The sequence below is a fragment of the Ambystoma mexicanum genome, chromosome 6q, assembly GCF_040938575.1.
Source record: "Ambystoma mexicanum isolate Mex_15411 chromosome 6q, UKY_AmexF1_1, whole genome shotgun sequence".
Classification (NCBI taxonomy): domain Eukaryota; kingdom Metazoa; phylum Chordata; class Amphibia; order Caudata; family Ambystomatidae; genus Ambystoma; species Ambystoma mexicanum.
The window spans coordinates 154,463,515-154,483,471 of NC_090937.1; the positions used below are offsets into that span (position 1 = coordinate 154,463,515).

At 48.0% G+C, this 19,957-nt stretch overlaps 1 protein-coding gene across 5 annotated transcripts in view; it reads right to left on the bottom strand.

Annotated features, from left to right (window-relative positions):
- G3BP2 (G3BP stress granule assembly factor 2) overlaps positions 1-19,957 on the bottom strand; it is a 395,323-nt gene that overhangs the window by 23,862 nt on the left and 351,504 nt on the right. For all 5 annotated transcript variants that reach the window (XM_069630575.1, XM_069630576.1, XM_069630573.1 and 2 more), the window contains 2 exons: positions 19,701-19,829; positions 9,584-9,702 (listed from right to left, as the gene is read on the bottom strand). In XM_069630575.1, coding sequence (XP_069486676.1) covers positions 9,584-9,702; positions 19,701-19,829 — 248 coding nt within the window. The remainder of the gene's footprint in view (positions 1-9,583; positions 9,703-19,700; positions 19,830-19,957) is intronic.

Genomic DNA, 19,957 nt, shown 5'->3' on the forward strand with positions numbered 1-19,957 from the left:
CAAGGAATTCCAGGACCAGTTCATCACTTCAACCCAGGCACAATTCGACATGAAGGGCGAATTGAAACAAGCAGTCCAGGAACTGAAAAAGGACACAGAAAATCTTGAGGAGAGGACAGACAATCTGGAAAAGGCGGTCCAGAACATGGACGAGGAAGCACTCCAACACGCAGAAGCACAAGACCGCCTCGCTCGCTTGGCCCTGGAACTGGAATCCCAATGCGAAGACTTGAAAAACAGGTCTAGAAGATCGAACATCAGAATTAAAAATATGTCGGAAACAGTAGAAGACAAAGACCTTCGAACAGCAGTGCAACAGTTATTCTGAGAAATACTACAGGTGGGGCCTGACGAAGAAATCGATGTTGACAGAATACACAGAGTAGGTCCCCGAAGAACAGGGGAGCCCGGATCCCGCCCAAGGGACGTACTGGTAGCCATGACGCGATACGCACAAAGAACGAATACTAAGGAAAGCCAGATCATTGGAGCAAATAAGAATGAACGGAAAAGAAATTCTGCTGTACCAGGACCTAGCCCAATCAACGCTCAGGAAAAGAAGAGAAATGAACCAGTTAACAAAAACCCTCTCCGAAAAGCAAATTCGATATAAATGGACATTCCCATTCGGTCTTCTATTCACATGGGAAGACAGACAGCACAGAGTCAGTAATTGCGAGGAAGGCCTTAGGATCCTGGGATGCCAGGAACCCGAGACCTCAAAAAATACCGAACTCCAAAGACAAAGGAGACAACCGAAGGGCTGGCAAACGGAGAAACGGAAAACAAGACTCCAATCCCGCAAGCCGGAGCAATGCTAAGATGCCAGGGACTTTCAGCACGCATGCAGGCACACTCTGAGGGAAAGGCAATACCCGTATAAACAAGGCAACCAGGGCAGGCGGCGATGTCAAGGCACGGCCGAGTCATGGGACGGCCTTGGAACCGGCACTACAAGCAGGGTTTAGGACTCCCTGCGAACAGTTACTCCTGAGATGTTAGAGGGCATGGAGCAAAGGCACTACGCCGGAGCAACCATAGGGCCCAGTGCCCTCCTCAGGGACAAGGTTGGGGGGTGGGGGGGGGGGGGGGGAGTTGGAGGGGGAACTTAGAAAGGGAAGATACTCCAATAGCGGTATCAAAGCACTTCACAGCTTCACAGAGTCCCAAAAGGTGGAACCAGTACGAGACTACAGACCAACCAAAAACAATGGGGCTGAAAATATTAACATACAATGTTAGAGGCCTGAGCTTGTGTGAAACGGAAGAAAATAGAGCATGTTCTCCACAAAGAAAAATGACAATCTCGCTCCAAGAAACACAAAAAAAAAATTAAAAAAAAATTTAAAAAAGTGGTCAGTTCAGGTTAAGAGGCTACAAACTAGTCCTCCAATCAAACGAAGGGAAAAAGGAGTTCTCATTGCATTCGCAAACCATCTGCAGGTCCGAATCAAAGAGGTAAAAGCAGATAAGGATGGCCGCTATGTATTCGTGAAGGTCCAGATAGATGACTGCCAATTAACCATAGCCACTCTATACGCTCCACACACAGGAGTGTTTCATCAAGGACACGATAAACAAATTAGAATCCTCCGCGGAAGGTGAGGTGGTCCTGACCGGAGACTTCAATCTAGCATGGAATCGCACGGAGGATAGATCGAACCCCACATGCAACCAGCTAGGAACGCCCTCGCCGGCGCTAAAAAAAGCTATGCAAAACCTAGCTCTAGACAACGTGTGGAGGAGGCTCAAAGGAACAACGGAAGGATACACATACCACTCGCACGTACCTGGTACTAGCTCCAGAATAGATTATATATGGACAACAGGCTCACTAGCTGGGGAAATGCAGGACATCGAAAAAGGCCAAATCACACTGTCAGACCACGCTCCGGTGTGGTTCACACTCCCAAACTTTACGAAAAGATCGAACCTATGGCGATGGTCACTTCCGAGAGAAATAATACAAGATCCAGTGGCAAGAGAATCAGAAAAGAAAGGAGTATTTAGAGGACAATGACACCCCAGAAGTCTCCCCAAGCACAACATGGGAAGCCTTCAAAGCTGTGCTGAGGGGTCATATAATAGCCTTAAAAGCACAAAGACAAAAATTGGAAGAAATAAGAAATGACTAGCAACACCTCCAGGAAAATTAAGAGCATCTAGACACGTCCAGAGACAAATAGATGTGATCAGGACCAAAAGAGCTGAAACCCAACTACTACGTACAAAACACTGGTATGCGATGAAATCCAATAAAGCGGACAAACTATTAGCAAGACAATTCAAAGGCAAACGGCAGGAGCAAATGGTGCAAACTTTAAAAGACGAGCATGGAGCAAAGAAAACACAAACGGAAGACATCAAAGAAATATTCCGAAATTTCTACCAGAACCTATACTCCTCACAGCACCCGAACGAACAGGATCAAGCGGCCTTCCTAAAAGATATCACGCTACCGACAGTTTCCCCTTCCGAAAAAGAGGCCCTGCATGCACCAACAACATCAGAGGAGGTAGGGAAGGCAATTAGAGATCTCCCCAGGAATAAAGCCCCAGGTCCGGACGGCTTCACGGCAGCATTCTACAAATTTTACACGGAAACTCTGATTCCCCCATCTGACCACCTTATTCAATACCTTCAAGTCATCGAACATCACACCATCAATGAACGAAGCAAAGATACTCGTCTTCCACAAAAAGGTGAAAGACCCCGAAAACCCGAGCTCCTACCGTCCAATAGCCCCAATCAATGTGGACGCCAAACTCTATACAAAAGTTCTAGCGAACCGGCTGGCGCCACTACTCCCCACATTGATTCACCAAGAACAAGCTTGATTCATCCCCAACAGGAAAACCCACGATAACATAAAACGAATAATTCAACTCATTGAGAAGGCCGGCATCATGAAACTATCATCAACAATAATCTCGCTAGATGCCGAAAAAGCATTTGATCGAGTCGAATGGACAATGTTATTTGCGACTCTAAAGACAAAGGGAATGGGAAGAACAAGTTACTTTCTTACCTGGTAACGTTCTTTCGATGGGATGGTCCGACGACGTATTCCATATCTATGACATGTAAGCAGCACAGCTGTGGTGATTACATGTCATAGATATGGAATACGTCGGAGGACCCAATCCCCTCGAAACGACTATTAACATTATCCGTGCCAATTACAACTCACCGACTGCCAGGATAGCAGTCAACCAGGAAATCTCGACTCCCATCAGAATAGGAAGGGGCACTAAACAGGGATACCCCGTCGCCCCTGCTCTACACAATATTTCTAGAACCACTGTTGGCAAGAATCAGGGCGACTCCAGACATAAAGGGAATAGAAATGGGAGACCAAACAAAACAGCAGCTTACGCCGACGATATGATGACCATCACCGAGCAGGACGCTCTCGCGCCGTATCCAGATAAGACGAATACGGGGAAATTCCAGGCCTGAAAATAAATAAGCAGAAATCATCGGTGATGGCCTTGGCAGGTAACAAGGACGAGAAACACAAGTTAACAAAGGATCTGCAACTCCAAACGGCAGAGGAAGGAGTAAGATACCTAGGAGTGACCCTGACACCTACGATACAAAACCTATACATGGGGAAACTACACAAAACTCATGGAACAAGTCAAATCAGATCTGAGCCGATGGAACCCCCTGACAATCTCCTGGTGGGGCAGAATAACAGTCATCAAGATGACGATACTAACCAGACTACTTTATTATTTCCAGGCACTCCCCATAAGGGTTCCGACATCCTTTTTTAAGTCACTTACAAAAACAATCACCAAATATATGTGGCAGAACAAAACACCAAGACTCTCACAACAGGCGCTCACAGCACACAAATCTGATGGAGGAATGGCGCTCCCCCACTTCAGGAAGTACTATGAGGCGACTCAACTGTGGGTACTAAACAAATGGATTACAGACACATCGGATAAATGGTGGATGGTGCAGGATCAAGCTGTGGCCAGGTCTAACCTGCGCCACCTATTGTGGAAGAGAAGCGAAGTTATGAGCAACACAATGGATATCTGGGACAGAGCCACCAAGAGAAACCCTCACGATAGACCCTGCTCCTTTCATTCCAATGTTTGACAACCCAGACTTCCCCCCCCAGGGGTAGAAAAAGGCTCTTTCCAGAAATGGAGGGACGCAGAGTACACGAAAGTGGGAGACATGTTTGAGGGAAGGCAGATCAGATCCCACAGACTGCCAGGATCTACTAGGCCTCACAGAGACAGATATCAGTACGAACAGATCCACCATTGGATCACCACGCCTAGAATCACGAAGGTGTTGACAAGAGATCCCACCCCTTTTGAGACCTACATTCTAACCCAAACGGGAGAAAAGAAATTTGTCTCCACACTCTACAAATTCATCAACACCCAAGAAGAAAACCTCACATGGCTCTACATGAAAAAATGTGAAATTACGCTAAGAAAACAGAGGGCTCAATGGACATTTCTGTGGAAAATAATTGCCAAGTGGACACGTGCAATACAAACAAGAGAAGCCTGGACCAAAGTGATGATTCAATGGCACTACACCCCGGAAAGGCTTCACAAAATGTTCCCGACAACTCTAGACAGCTGCTAGAGGGGATGTGACGCTGTGGGCACATGGAGACATAGATGGTGGGACTGCCGGGCACTACAGCAGTTTTGGGCGGAAGTGAAAACTCAAACGCAAGAAATGTTCAAGGGAACAGACAACCTAGAAGAAGAAATCTGGATGTGCGGCATGTGGCCCCCCAGAGATAAAACTCAATAAACAAAAGCGAAACTTCATGGGGTTCCTCATAGCAGCCTGGCTGGCAATCGCACAAAAATGGAAACAAAAGTCCCCCCCAACCACACAAGAATGGCTCCACAGGATAGGGACATATGTAGCGATGGAAAGACTCACATATAACCTCCAAGGGGACAGAGAGTTTTGCTACAGACTGGGGAGACGCCATAAATTACCTCCAAAGTGACTATGTTACAATGGTGTCCACATAACATTCGTATCTTAGATAGGTTTACAAGCTAAACCCAAAGCCTTTATGGGACACTAAGAACTGCAGAGCTACTAATACCGGTAGGAAGGGAGGGGAGTGGGAAGGGGGGGTTGGGGACTATGTTGAGTCCCGATGTTAATGTTTGAGAAATGCCAATGAAATTTAAAAAAAAAGCAGCTACTGCAAGTCTCAAATTAGATAATGCAAGCTACAGACACAAGAGGCAAGTACCCCTTAGTCAGGACAGTCACTTAGGTTTTAAGAGGATCCAGCCGGCTTCTGTTCTGATTGCAGTCTTGAAGATCCTGGGCCTCAGTCTTGGGGACAAGAGAGGAGGTCTGGAGGACTCCTGCACTGCAAATAGCACCACCGCGGATCTTGGACACAATGCTTCCTTCACTCCAGCACTCTGGTTGGGTGACCCCCTGCCATACTACTTTGGGAGGGGCCTCAGGATCTTCCTGGGGCTTCGGTTCGGCTTAAAGTCGATGCACTAGACTATGGATTTCTCGATCCCTGGAACTGGGTTCCAGTAGCAGCAAAGAAGTACAGCCAGTTGGGGAAGGCCCTCGAACAAAGTTAGTCTTGGTGTTAGTTGGTGTTAGGCAAGATTTTATGCAGTACCCTGTGGGAGACTGCACCAGCCTCGTCCTCCTGACAATAGTTAACCCAACCTTTGGTATAAACATGTACTACACAAGTTGGTAGAGTAACTGAGCAGCCAGGCTTATCTAAAGAGGGGTCAATGTGAGCTGTAGGGTTGCAACAGCGTTTCACAGTGACAAGTATCCAAATAAAACTTACATAATTATTTTATAAAGAAACATTGAGTGTATTAATTTAACAGTCAGTTTGAATAAGCCTTTAGAAGGAAGCAAATATGTAACACTTGAAATATACTTCATGAATCCACACTGTTTTAATAAATCAGTAGATGCCCATTTGGGATGGCACGCAGACACTTCCTACACCATGAGGTGGCAAATGACTAGGACACACTGGTACATTTAGAGCAATACTGAGTTTGGTGTCAAAAGGAAAAGGTTAGGGAATGAAACCATGGTTAAATGTTCTTAACCAGGTAAGCACTTTTGAACCCCCCAATTTTCCCTTATTCCCTCCCTTGCTTTGAAGCGCTTGGAACATTGTGTATAGGCGCTACATAAATTATATATCAAGGTAATTTAGATTAACCCTTTCCCAGCTATACAATTAAAGAATGTATGACTTTTTGGAGGGATAGTTAACACACAAAGTCAGCGGTCACAAGAGTCTTTCAGGGAGCCAGGACAGCCAATGTCACTTAAACAAAGTCTAGGGGAGCTGAAGCACTTCTTTAAGCCAAGTAAAAAAAGTCTTGCACAATGTTTTAGAGATCTTTGTAGAAAATGACATCTCTGTTTGGCCACAAGCTGGGAGGCTTGTGATGGGCAAAGCTGCAAGCAACTCTGCAAAAGGCAGCCAAGATAAGTCTCAACTGAGAGCTAGCAAGGCTACACAACAAGAGGAAACTACACTTAGTTTACAGTATCTTAGGTCTGAAGAAATTGGTTCCAGCTGGCTTCTGCTCCTGTTGTAGTATGGCAGATCCTGTTGTTGCTGGGCCTCAGTCGTGGGGTCAAAAGGGAGGACGTCTGGGGACTCCTGCACTACAATTTGAAGTTCAGCGGCAGCAATGGTCAGACTTCAGATCAGCGGCACTTCGTGGTTTCAGCTTCTCGCGAATAGCACCACCGCAGTTCTCGGATACCTTATGGGCTTTCCTTGCTTTTGGGGTCCAGCACTCTGTTGAGGTGGCTCAGGCTGGTTTAGTCCTGCTTCAGTCCGGAGGATCTTTCTGGAGCTAAAGGTCTGACTTAAAAACGACACTCTATTCTGGTGTTCCTCTCCCTGGCACTGGGTTCATGCAGCAGCAATGGAAGTACAGTCAGCTCTCAGAGAATGTCCAGATTAGTCAGTCTTGGGGTCAATTGGTCCCCCCAAACCAAGAGGAGAAGTCCTTTGCAGGGCTTCTCTAACTGAAGCAAACTGGAGCTTCAGCACTGCAGCAAGGCTTCACCAGGCAAACCAACGGTCCAGGAGTTGTAGCAAGTGTCTCTTCCAAGTTCTTCTGTGGATTCCTTCGTCCAGTGGTCGACTGCCTTCTGTCCAAAAGACCTCACCTTTAATGCAGGTTTCTCCCATTCATTCGCAGCCTAGCTGCCACTCGCAGCAGGGCGGCTGTCCTCCGAGGACAGCCAGCCGGTCACCTTTGGGTGGAATCCTGTAACCAAGGAGACCAAGCACAGAGTTTCAGGGACCTCCCTTGCTTCCTGCCCTGCCAGACACACTGGAGCCAGAGGCGGGTTTCAGTGCTGAAGCACGCCAAAAGGCCAAACAAACAAGGGTCATACCAGGTTTGGCCCGAAGAGTAAAACTTAAGACCTCACAAACAAGAAATGGCGAAAAAAGAACAGGGCCCTTTTGACAAAATGGGCGCTCATGGGTGCACTACTGCAGCTGAGGATTCAGCCTGCGGTAGAATCGCACAATGGTAGGAAAACTAAACCACTGCCACCAGCCATTTAAAGTAGTGAGGGTAACAACATTTTTCACATGAGTAAGTAGGAAAAGGGGCTACTAAGTAACCCCCCCCAGCACTTCCACATAAGATGGGGTGTACTGGACCTACATAGGAAAAATAGTTAAGTACATTTCACATTGCTACTCTTGGGAACAGTAGTTGACCCCAAGTGAAGGTATTTAAACCTTATGAGAAATCCAAGGGACTTAACTGTGAAACTGCACTGAAGCTGTGGTGTGTCATAATACCAAAGATATAAAGACATACATGAGAGGAAAAGGTCACTCACTCCACAATAAAAATTAAAAGTCCAGCATAAGAGCTAGGGGTCTCTAAGGTTGAAGGGAATTAGCACAGAAATGAGAATTCTCCATAACATGTGTAGGGTAGTTAGAATATCCAGCAACACGTCCCTATGCCCAAGGGTGAACAGAGCCAGCAGAGTCGTGATCTGTGTAACAAAGATCCACCAGATCACTGTCCTCGTCGGTACTTGAGATCTGCTCCATTCTGTCTGGGACAGTCCCTTGATCTACATACCGGGGAAGCTCCACCGGAGGGAACATCTCCCTCTCAGGAGGCTGCTAGGTCCGTGCAGTCGCCGGGTCCATCCCTGACCCAGGAGTGGCCACTGGCTTAGTCGCTTCTGCAGCTGTATTTCGCCTTTGGGTAAGGACACCTGTGCAGTGGCCGCCACCTCCCCCGCTGACCCACTCCTTTACCGACTTCGACGACAAGTTTGACGCTGCTTTTTTTGTCTGTGCTGTTGACTCAGTTGACCTGGCATGCTGGGAGGTCTTTGCCAGCTTCGATGAGTCCGCCCTTGACTTGTCCTTTGTTGACTTGTCCATGGACACAGTTTTTCCAGGTTTGGGGACTTCCTCTTTGAAGAGGACCCTTTTGAGGTTAGGCTCACCATAGAGGTCACTGGTGATTGCCTTCTAGCTGACTCGCGACCTGCATCAGTAGGAAACAGTGTTGAGGAGCTTGGCCTTCTCTTTGACCCCTGCGAGCAGGGTGTCCTCCAAGGATCTCAACCTCTCGGAGGGAGACTGCTCATCGGACCGGTCAGCCCTAGATGAGGCTTGACTCTACCCCCACGGCTGAGTCAGTGGCCTTGCTCGACTTCAGTCAGGCTGACCGTCTGCTGCAGCGGTCTTTCTTTTTCTCTCCAAGAAATCACAGCACAACAGCTTGCGCCTCTCTCATCGTGGTCTGGATGTCGGCAATACAAGCATTCATGATGCTGATCTTCCACAAAAACATTGCCTAATCCACACTTTGCACAGAGTTTGAAGAGGCTTTGACTTCACGCCTTTTTAACCATGAGTGGAGGAGAAGTGAAGTAGGCCCAAGGCCGGGTCTTCTCAAAACTTCGATGACTACCAGAGTGTGGATGAAGATCTTCACTGGAAGCAGATCCCTGCTGCCAGCATCTGTCCTTCGTCGAAAGATAATTATGCACAAATCCGTCACTATTCCAGCTGTTTTGGATAAAAAAAAGATGAATAAACACAGAATAGCTCCGGGAGCAACGAGGACTCCCAACACTGAAGCGTGCACTGTAAATCTGAAGATGGCCAGCAGGGGTTGAGCTTAAGGAGAAGGCTGCATTTGGATTGGGTAGTATGACCCAGAGGACAGCGATTGGTTTAGAGGAGAAATACAGTTTTAAAGTGAAACTTTCATTTGTGGAGGATTCCCAGCCTCACAGGGAATATTCATGGGCATGTGAATCCATGGCAGACGCCATGGAGAACATAAGTTACGGTGCACCCAAAGATTATTTCACCAGTTTAATCTAGTTTGAACAACCTGAAATATACAAAATGGTGAAAAATATAGGCTTTGTAAAATGAGTGACAAATCTGCATCAATTACATCTTCACAGGTAGAAAACAGAAGAAATCCAACACCAAGGCACTCCCTCTGGATACATCCAATGTAGCCTCTAATTAATATAACATGAAACCGTTTTATACCACTTTGAAAATACTTACTTTGGCAAGTAAAATCCTTTGAACCGGTTCAGAGTCATCAAAAACAACAAACCCAAAGTTTGGCAGCTTTCCTCCAACTCCCTTTGTATTGATGCGAAGTTCCATTACATTTCCATATGCTGTGACGAAATAGAGTGGCTAGTTATTTTTTTTGTAAAAGTTACATGCAATACATTAAGTTTTCATTCAAAGCTAGAAGCCCTCTACCCAACCTGTAATAAGAACATGCACAAAACAGACTAACTTTGGCAAGCAGGTGTGGCAATGCTTGATCAAAATCACCACATTACACTGGCTGTTAGAAATTGAGCTTAAGAAAAATCTCCCCAAGTACCAAACCAACATATTATCAAATTGGTTTACTTACAACGGTCATGACTTTCCAAATGGTAAAATGGCATGAGTAGTCATGGCAACCCTTCAGAAAGCATGAGAATTAAAGGTACACACTACAGAAAATATTTTAATCACAATAAGGGAAGGTGCACACATCTGTAACTATACGACAAACATTACATACCTATATTCATCTTTCTGAAGATTGAATCGGTTTAGATTCACTTTTTGTATAGGCCGACATCTATTGGTTAGTGCATAGTATTCCGTAATTTGGTTGCGATTTTCAAAAAGGGAAGTTGAATTGTGTTGAAAACAAACATTTAAAATGTGCTGTCTATGGTACCTTCTGCTGCCAAAGTGGGGAGGATGGTGGTTGCATGTGTGAATTTAAGCAGATACAAGCATGATTACAGGTATGTAATCGTGGTCTTCTGAGGCCAGTGGATCTGCTTGGAATCGCATGCTTTGCATAAACTAGCAAGCAGTACCAGATGAAGGTGGTGGGCTGATTGAAGGAAGAGACAAATAAAGGCTTTAGCACTGCCTGTCCATCTGCATGTCATTTCTGGTGTGCGTCAACAGTAGAACAAGTTACTTAGCCCTTGTAACTTTTTCAACTTTATGTTCCTCCCACGTATTCCTCATCTTTAGATATTTCCAATATCCAGTTTAGCTTCAAATGGAAATTCTACTGCAGGGTAGGTTGGGAGGGGTGATCAGGAATACGGAGGAGGAAAACCCCGTAAAAATAATGTTACCAGGGATAAGTAACTTGTTCTTTGAATGGATTGTGTCTTCCCACATATTCCTTATCGTTTGATATACTCGCAAAGCAGTTTTATTGGATGAGGGAGTCAGAATGTACTTGGCAATTGTTAGGTAAGATTTTCATAGCAATGGTAAATCTTCCTGAACTGTGTCAACCCCAGAACTTTTTGCTTTACTTTTTGCTTCACTGGTGGATTATGTATCCTTGCACCTCTGCGAGTGGGAACCTTTTTCCACACCCACAGAATCTTTTACTCTATTTTTTAGACTCTCCATGGTGTCTATTTCAAGTTCTCCGACAACTTTCTGGAAATAAGTGCCTGATGTTGCCAAGTTACCCTAGGGGCTCCCCTTGTAAATTTCTCTGGCGAACCGAGAGAACTACAGCTCCCTCTTAGGCAATATTGTATGTAGTAACCCTGTAGGAGACTACACCAGCCTTGTCCTCTTGACAATAGGTAACCCAACCAGCGAGGCTCATCTCAAAGAGGGGTCAATTTGAGATGGAACAAGTGCCTTACCTGTAACTTGTTCTCCAGCATGGATTCACATGCTCATGAATATTCCCCGTCAGGCTGGGAATCCTTGGTAAAGAAAAAATCAGTTTCAATTCTGAACTGTTTTCCTCCCAACAACCAATCACTGGTCTCTGGGTCATACTGCCCCAGCCATGACTGCCCTCTACCCAAGTCCCTCCTCCGGCAGCCATCTTCAGATTTGGTAGCATGTGGCAGTAGGCCCAAGGGAAGACCCGCATAGGGGTAGGCGGGAGGGTTTGAATGTGAATCTATGCCAGACCCATGCTGGAGAACAGTTCCAGGTAAGTAACTTGTTCCTTCTCCGGCATGGGGTCTGGCTTGGATTCACATGCTCGTGAATAAATACGTAGCAGTGCACACATGCAAACACAGGCGGTGGCAAGGCTCAACATTAAGCATCTCTTACGTCCTTACCAGGCTCACCTTCAAGCGAACAGGTTGCGCAGCACTGCTTGGCAGACTTTGGACTCCTCCCTGGTCTCCCGGTCGACGCAGTAGAATTTCGTGAAGGGGTGCATCAACCTCCACGTAGCAGCCCTGCAGATGTCCAGCAGGGGCACACCAGACAGGAACGCCGTAGTTGCAGCGATTGCTCTGGTCGAATGGTCTCTCGGACAGCCAGGCAATGGTCTGTTTGCCAACCAGTGACAATGGGTGATGCAGCTGGAGAGCTACCTGGAAATGGAAGCCTTGGAGCAGGCCTTCCCTTGGTCTCAGGACCAAAGTTCACAAACAGCTGTGATGTCTTCCGAAAACACTGGTCCACGTAGAACTTCAGCGCTCTAGCCACATCCAGCGTGTGCAAAGTCCTCAGCCGGCGACGGGAAGAAAACCGGTAACACCAAGGGCTCATTGAGATGGAAGTCCGACAGCACCTTGGGCATGGAGGGGTGCGTCCGTAGCACCACCCTCATCTCATGGAATGTCAAGTAAGGTGGTTTACAGGAGAGGGTCTGGATCTCTCCCACTCGTCATGCAGAGGTGATGGGCACAAGAAACGCTGTTTTCCACGATAAAAACTTCTGTGGTGCCGAATGCATAGGCTCGAACAGGGGTGGGGGGGGGGTAATCGGGGACGTCAGCACCACATTGAGCTCCGCCTGGGCTGGAGCCTTCACCGGCAGGAATGAACGGATAAGTCTGTTCACGAATTCCTTGACCAGGCGTGTGACCATAACGACGACCGCCCCGGAGTTCTGGTGTAGCGGGCGATAGCTGCCAGATGAACCTTTATGGAAGCATGAGCCAACCCAGCCTTGGCCAGCGACTGTAAATACGGCAGCACCTGCGGAGCCATAATCCGTAGAGGGTCGAGTTTCTGTACGCGGCACCAGACGGCGAACCTCTTCCATTTATGTCTGTAGCATTTCAGCGTAGACCAAGCCCTGGCCTTGGCGAGCACTTCCCTGCAGTCCGTCGGAAGATCATATCCAAACTCTAGCGCTGCAGGAGCCAGGCATGCAAAATCAGCGACCCTGTGTCATGGGGCAGAATCGCACGTCCTTCCCTGGCGAGAAGATCTGCGTCCGCCGGAAGCTTGACTGGAGGGGACGCTGACATGTCCAGAAGGTCTGGGTACCATCTCAGCCACGCCGGTGCGACGAGGAACATCCTGTGCCGGGACCGTCTGAGTTGATTGATGAGTCGCAGCAGCAATGGCAACAGGGGGAACGAGAGGAACAGGCCATCCCAGCGGAAGGAGAATGCATCCCCATGCTCCCCGGCTGGGGAAACCTGCTGGCGAACCTCCGGCACTTAGTGTTCGTCGCCGCAAACAGATTGATCTGGGGATTGCCCCCATCATCGGAATAGAAGATCCACTTGGTCCCGCTAAAGCTCCCAATCGTGACACGAACGCAGTTTCCTGCCGTGAGAATCAGCCACTGTGTTCTTCACTCCTGCCAGATGAAATGGCATGAGTAACATCTCCTGGACGACGGCCCATCGCCATAGGTCCTCTGCCTCTTTGGAGAGCCCCGGGGATCTGGTGCACCCCTCCTGCTTTATTGTGGTGGTGTCTGAAGATCTGCACCGCCTTGCCCTTGGGGGATGGAAGGAAAGACTTGAGGGCCCCAAAACACGGCCCGTAGCTCCAGAACGTTGATGTGCAATAACTTCTCCGATAGCCACAGGCCTCTTGCTTGGAGACGACTGGTGTGCGTCCGTTGTGACCATCTCCTGATGAGTAGGGTCTGGAAATACGCGGCCGCTGACAGATGCGCGCAGACACCCCACCACTGAATCGCTCAACGGAAACTCGAGGGTGATCCTATCCTCGAAGCTTCCTGAAACTTGGATCAAACGGGCGTCGCGGAACTCCTGCAGCGGTCGCATCTGCAGCCTGCAAAGGGGCACGAGTTAAATGCACAACAACATCATGCCGAGGAGGGAGTTGATGGACCTCACCTTTGCGATCTTCAGGGTGAACAGCCTTTGTACCTTGCCCAGGATGGCCGCTATTCCCTCTGACGGGGACGCCAGGCACAACAGTGTTGAGCCGGGACCCCAGGAACAGCACTTCCTGTAATGGCACCATGCAGGACTTTGCAAAGTATATCGAGAAACCCAGTTCCGTGAGTAGCCGGACGGTCCCGCCGTGTGCTCAACGGCGGTCTCCCTTGACTTCGCTCGGATGAGCCAATCGTCCAGGTAGGGATAGACGTGAATCCCTGCAGGCGCAACCGCACCAGACACTTGGTGAAAACCCCTGGCGCCGACTTCAATCCGAAGGGAAGGCCTTGAATTGGTAATGCTGCCCTTGGACCCCTTGTGGATGGGGATGTGGAAAAAGGCATCCTCCAGGTCCAGTGACGATAGGAAATCCCCTTCTTCCAGTTGTCCCAGCACGTGCTGAAGGGCGACCATCCGAAACTTCTGGGACCTGATGTACTAGAGGCAGCGGAGGTCTAGTATGGTCTCCAACCACCAGTCTTTCTGACATGGTAGTACCGGGAGTACACTCCGGAGCCAGAGAGCCTTTTTGCGACAAGTTCCATCCCTCCCTTCTCCAGCATGGCCCTGTACCTCCAGCAGAAGTTGAGGGATGTGATTTTCCTTCCTGGCCACCAGTGGAATGTATGGGCACTTCTGTTGAAATTCCAGGGCATCCAGCACCAAACAGTCGGTGGAGATGGACTTCCACACGCTGATGAAGTTCGCCAGCCGGCCTCCCAAAGAGGTGCGCGGGTGGGGGCCCAGACGTCGCTGCTGGTTCAATCCAGCTTCACTGTGGGGGCGCCACCTTGGGGACCACCGCCTCTGGACCTGCTGCAGCCCCTGTAGGCTTCCTGAGCCGACAAGCGGGACTGTTGACGATAGGATGATGTGCCACCCCCGAAACCTTTGGAGTACCCCAGAGACTTTTTTCCGGAGGTCTGAAAGGACTGCCGTCGCTGCTGGAGCATGCCCAAAACCCGTGCTGTCTCGGTATACGCCTTGCTGGCCTGAAGAGATTCGTCCACTGTCTTGCCAAATAAGTTGTCCCCGTCAAAGAGCATGTCCAACACCCTCGACTGTACATCCTGGCAGAAGCTAGTGGCCCTCAACCAACGGCGACGAAGGCAAACGCTGTTGCTCATCTGACGGAATCTAGTGTCTGCGATGTCCGTGGCCACCGTGATGGCATGGTCCGATGCCACCTCGCCTTCCTGCAGGATCTCCAGTGCTTACGCTTGTTAGGGAGAATTCTCAGAAATGTGCCAATTCCCTTCACCTTAGAGACCCCCAGCAACTTTGCTAGATTTTCCCCACTCATGTGTTTTGATGCAAGTTTTACATTTGTGTTATCAGATTATGGAGTTTTAGATAACTATATAGACCTCTTTTCATGAGGGTTACACAGCACCCTCAATGCAGTGACAGGGATGTCTTTTAGGCTTCCCAAAGGTTTTGAAACCATCTCTGGGATGAACTACTGTTTCCCAGAGAATGTAAAGTGAAATTGACTTCACTAGTCTTTCCCAAATTCATAACTCAGCACACACCATTTTACAATGGAGTGCTGGAGGGGTTACATAGTATCCCCAGTGTCTAAACACTCATGTAGCAGTCAAATGCTACCCTTTCCTATCGAAAAGGCTGGTGGCAGTGTTTTTCAAGATGGCGCCTTAAGCCCCTTTGTTTAAACAGGTTTTCTTTTTGGAAAGGTCCTTCTAGTGTTTGTCTCTGCGCGCCAAACCAGGTTTGGTCCCTTTGTTGGGCTTCAGGACTGAAAGACGCCCTTGGCGTCTGAGGTGGGAAGGAAGTGAGGGAGGTGCCCGAAACTCCCTGTGCTTCGTCACCTAGGAGACCCAAATGCACTCTGGCGTGATTGGCTGACTGTCCGGCAAGGACAGCCACCGTGCTGGGTGAGTTACAGCTAGGCTGGAATGAAAAGGAGAAAACTGTTTAAAAGGTGGGTCTCCAGGACTGCAAGGCAGAGTCGACCACTGGCATGAAAGAACCGAAGACAAGCTGGAAGAGGACGGCTGCTGCAACCACTGGACCGTTAGTTTGCCCGGTGAAGCCCTGCTGCAGGTCTGAATTGCCAAACTCCATTCGACAGAGAAGCTCCTTCAAGGACAGCTTCTTCCTCGAGTTGGTGGGACCAATCCACTCATAAAACACCTGGATACCATTCTCAAGGCTGGTTCGGATTAACCAGGGAGAGGGACACCAGTTTGTGTTCTTGAAGCTACAGGAAACTGAACGGACTCATTTTGTTTGCTTTCTTCAACGATCCCGTGCAGTGCAGAAGTCCCCCAACGTCCTCCCTCGTCCCCAGGACTAAGGCTCAGGAATAGCGAGATCTGCAGGAACTGCCAGGAACAACGACTTCAGCAACATTTGTTTTCTTCAAAGGTACTGTGCCAACCCGATTGAGAGAATGCCACTCCCGCAGTGAAAGTTTGTGAAACTTTCCCAACTAGCAGGCCTAATCAGCTTGTGACCCCACAAATTATTCTTCTTTTTCACCTAAACTACTGAGAACTTTGGCAAAGACTTAACCGTTTGATACCAGAACCACACTTTCCTATCCAGAACACTAGCCCATTGACTTTGGCCTGGCCTATTGACTTGAACTGAACTATTCTGGTGAACGTTAACTATTTGCACTGCCTAGAAAGTATATATAATCTATTCTACTTACGTTTGTCCTTTTTGATCACTGCTACATAACTGAACTGCCATTTGGCTATTTTTTGTTTCAAGGGAGCTCAAACGGTCTCAAAAACAGAGTTTTGTATTGAAGTGTACAGTCTATAATATTAAGTTGCCTTCTCCTAGTAAAATGTTTTATAAATGATTGTGTAAATAAATGAATAAGTGTTTTACCAAGAAACCTCGAGTATAAATGTCTACTTGAACCACTGTGATTGAAAGTCCTTTGCGTAACTACATGTACTGCTCACATTCACTCTTGAGATAAGACTGGCTGCTCAGCTCGCTACCAACAAACTGTGTGGTACAAACTTATAACAAAGGTTGTAGTCCTAATTGTGTGTGGTGGTCCCTTAGGGTACTGCATGCAATTCTGCCTAACAGCACTCTCGTCGTTGGGAAGGAAGTCCAGGACGGGATTATCTTGAACCATAGCTCCCCGTCATAACGGACCACAATGGCCAAGGCATTGGCCGCCTTAGTAGTCGTTGCAGCCGACGAGATGACCAGTTGCCCCATGGCGTCCTGCTTCTTTTCCTCGCCGGAGGGATTGGGGGGGTTTTGGGGGCAGGGGAGGTGTAAGTATATGCCGATGATCCAGAGGATTACTACTTCACCGCCACAACCAGAGTCCGGGGACGGTTGGGACCCGAGACACTTGAGTGCAGAGTCCGGCACCCTGTACTACTTCTAGTACCGGTCCCTCTTCGCCGGGGCTGAGGACGTGTTCTTCATGAGGGACAGCTCCTCGTCCCAAATGTCCAGTAGAGGGATCGACAGCACGGTCTTCCTTTTGGCCGTACCCGTCACTGTATCCGGTTCCAGATCATCCCTCGGAGGGGGTGGCTGAGAAGGATGGCAAGATGCCGCGAGATCTCACACCAACGACAGGGGCATCCTCATCCAGATCTCTGTAGGATGTCCGCCGACACGTCCGCTGGTGGTGGTGGAGGTTGTTGTGGTGGCTGCAACGGGAGCAATGGCAGTGGTGTGATGTCCTCTGGATCCTCACCACCCTGCTGCTCCTCGGTTTCCTCGCCGCTCTCCACATCCACTATCCAGTATGGCCTTCAGACCAGAAAGCTCCTCCTCGTCGGAGATGTCTGAGCCCTGCAGGACTACCAACCCCCCTGCACCTTCTGCTCAACCAGCGGGGACGGTCTAGGGGAGATGAATGGCATGTCTTCACTGGTGTCTTAATGGGTAGAAAAAACGATTCCCCGAGCAGGCAGAGAAACTCCTGTCTTGGGGGCCACCTCCTGGGAGTCCGCGGCCTTCACTAGGGACGCCAGCATTCTTTCCAGGGAGGACTGCGCCAGGTGAACCTGGGCCTTCACGACCTTGGGAGCGCTTGAGGACTTCACTGTGTGCGGGTGGGGGGGGGGGGGGGGGAGGGAGGGGCAGCGCCCTGCTCCCCCTTTGCTTTCTCCGGAGTCAGCTGGGACTTCTCCAGAAGCTTACCCAGATGGTCAGACTTTCTTTTATTCGCTGAAAAAGAGCGTTGGCTCTTGGTCAAAGGTGCCGGAGATGCTGTTCCCGACCTGGCCGCTGAGAAGCCCGTCCCATGGCGCTCCTGGTGCCTGCGTTGCTTTGCCTTATGTTGGGCCCCCGTCGCGCCATCAAAGGTCTTCGAAGACCACTCAGCTTTCCTCTTGCTGGGTGAGGCTTGCTGCCCGGGGATCGTCGTCTGGAGCCACTCAGAGCCCTGCTTGTGACGGTCCTTCATGGTACGACGCACCATATCCTGCAGAATGCACAGGTCTCCACCTGCGTTTGGTCGGAATGTAGGCAGTAAAGGCACAGGGAGTGCCCATCGTCCAGGAAAATGTTCTGTAGTCCACATCCAGGGCAGATCCTGAACATAGGCGTCAAGTCTCCTTTATCTTCAGCCATGTCCCCGCGGAGTAGGTCTCAAAGAATCTTCCGGAAACCTTCAAGAAGGGAACTCTTACCTTTGACTCTGTGCTTCATCTTCTCCGCAGAAAGTGTTAGTTATTTGACATTGGAAGTTATTTGACATTAGAAGGGTTTTCTAAAGGTACTTCGCCGTTTGTGAATTTGTCAACCTTTGTTTTATTCCTCACTTCTATCTTTTACACCAAACTCAGTATTGCTCTAACTGTACCAGTGATGAATCAATTTTCCCAGTCATAGCTATTTAAGTCACCTGAGGGTGTAGGAAGTGTGTGCCGTCCCCAATGAGCATCATCTGATTTAGAGAAACTAAAGAGTGTTTAAGTGTATTTTAATTGTTATATATTGCTCCCTTCTGAAGTAGGCTTATACAACTGACTGAAATAAATTGTTTTTATCAAGAAACAATGAGTGTAAGTGTATATTTGAATAACTGCTACTGTGAAACTACAACATTACTGCTCACATTGACCCCTCTTGAGATAAGCCCGGCTGCTCAGCCACACTACCAACCTGTGTAGTACAGACTTATACCAAAGGTTGGGTCCCTATTGCCAGGTCGTCAGGGTTATTGTAGTGCACCCAAAGGGTACAGCATACAATCTTGCCTAACAGCTCTAGAGCTGTAGCATTGAAACCCACAAATACAAGTATCCAAATAACACACACTCAGTTGTCTAGTAAAATTATTTAACTGCGTTTTAAATAAGCATTCTTTAAAAGGGCAATGTGCAACAATAGAAACACTTCATAACACGTTCACAGAATCAAGATAAGCAATTAGATACTCTTTAGATGAGTCATACATGCTTCCTACACCCTGGTGTGACTTCAATTACTAGGACAGTAATGGCATTTATAGATCACTTTTGCACTTGGTAAAATGCTTATGTAGTGGAAAATTTAAGGGAAGGCAATAAAAGAATAGGCCTATACCAAAAGGTGGGTTATCCAATACCAACAGGATATGGATTGTGTAGTCTCTCACAGGGTTATTACATCAATTCTTGCCTAACAGATGTACGGTTTTATGAAGCTCTTAGTTGGACTTTAGAAAAACAACCCCAACAAACTATACATAGAAAGGATGTATGTCACATGATGGGGGCAGCCAAAGCATCCAAGGTTACTTCAAGCAGGACCATGAAGATGTTGCAGTCTGTTTGATCTTGGAGCAAGAGGTGAGCTTTCTTATACCCAAAGGATATTAAGGTTGGTGTGTGGAGGGGGCAGAATTAGGAACTTCAAATGTTTATATTAAAGCAATTCACACCAACCGGACTACTGGTAGCACTAAAAGCTAAACAATGCATCATGCTACGACCTACAAAGATTCAGCTTGCCCAATAAAAACTGGAGAATTCAAACATGTGAAAAACAATTCTGTCTCAGTAAACATTGCTTTACAAAATACTTACTCATGAAGAAGTCTTTCAGCTCGCATTCATCAATGTCATGCGGCAAATTGCCAACAAAAAGCTGGTGGCTGTCTGGATACCGAAATACACGTCTGTTGTCCATTTCATTTGGCTCCATATCCCCTCTGGCTAAAATCAAAAATCAATGCTTGGGTTAAAATACTTTACAAAATATCCTGAAATCAATATTGGTAAAGATGATCACATCTGTAAAGCTTGTCACAGGATATCAATAGTATCGAACTTCAGGTCCTCAA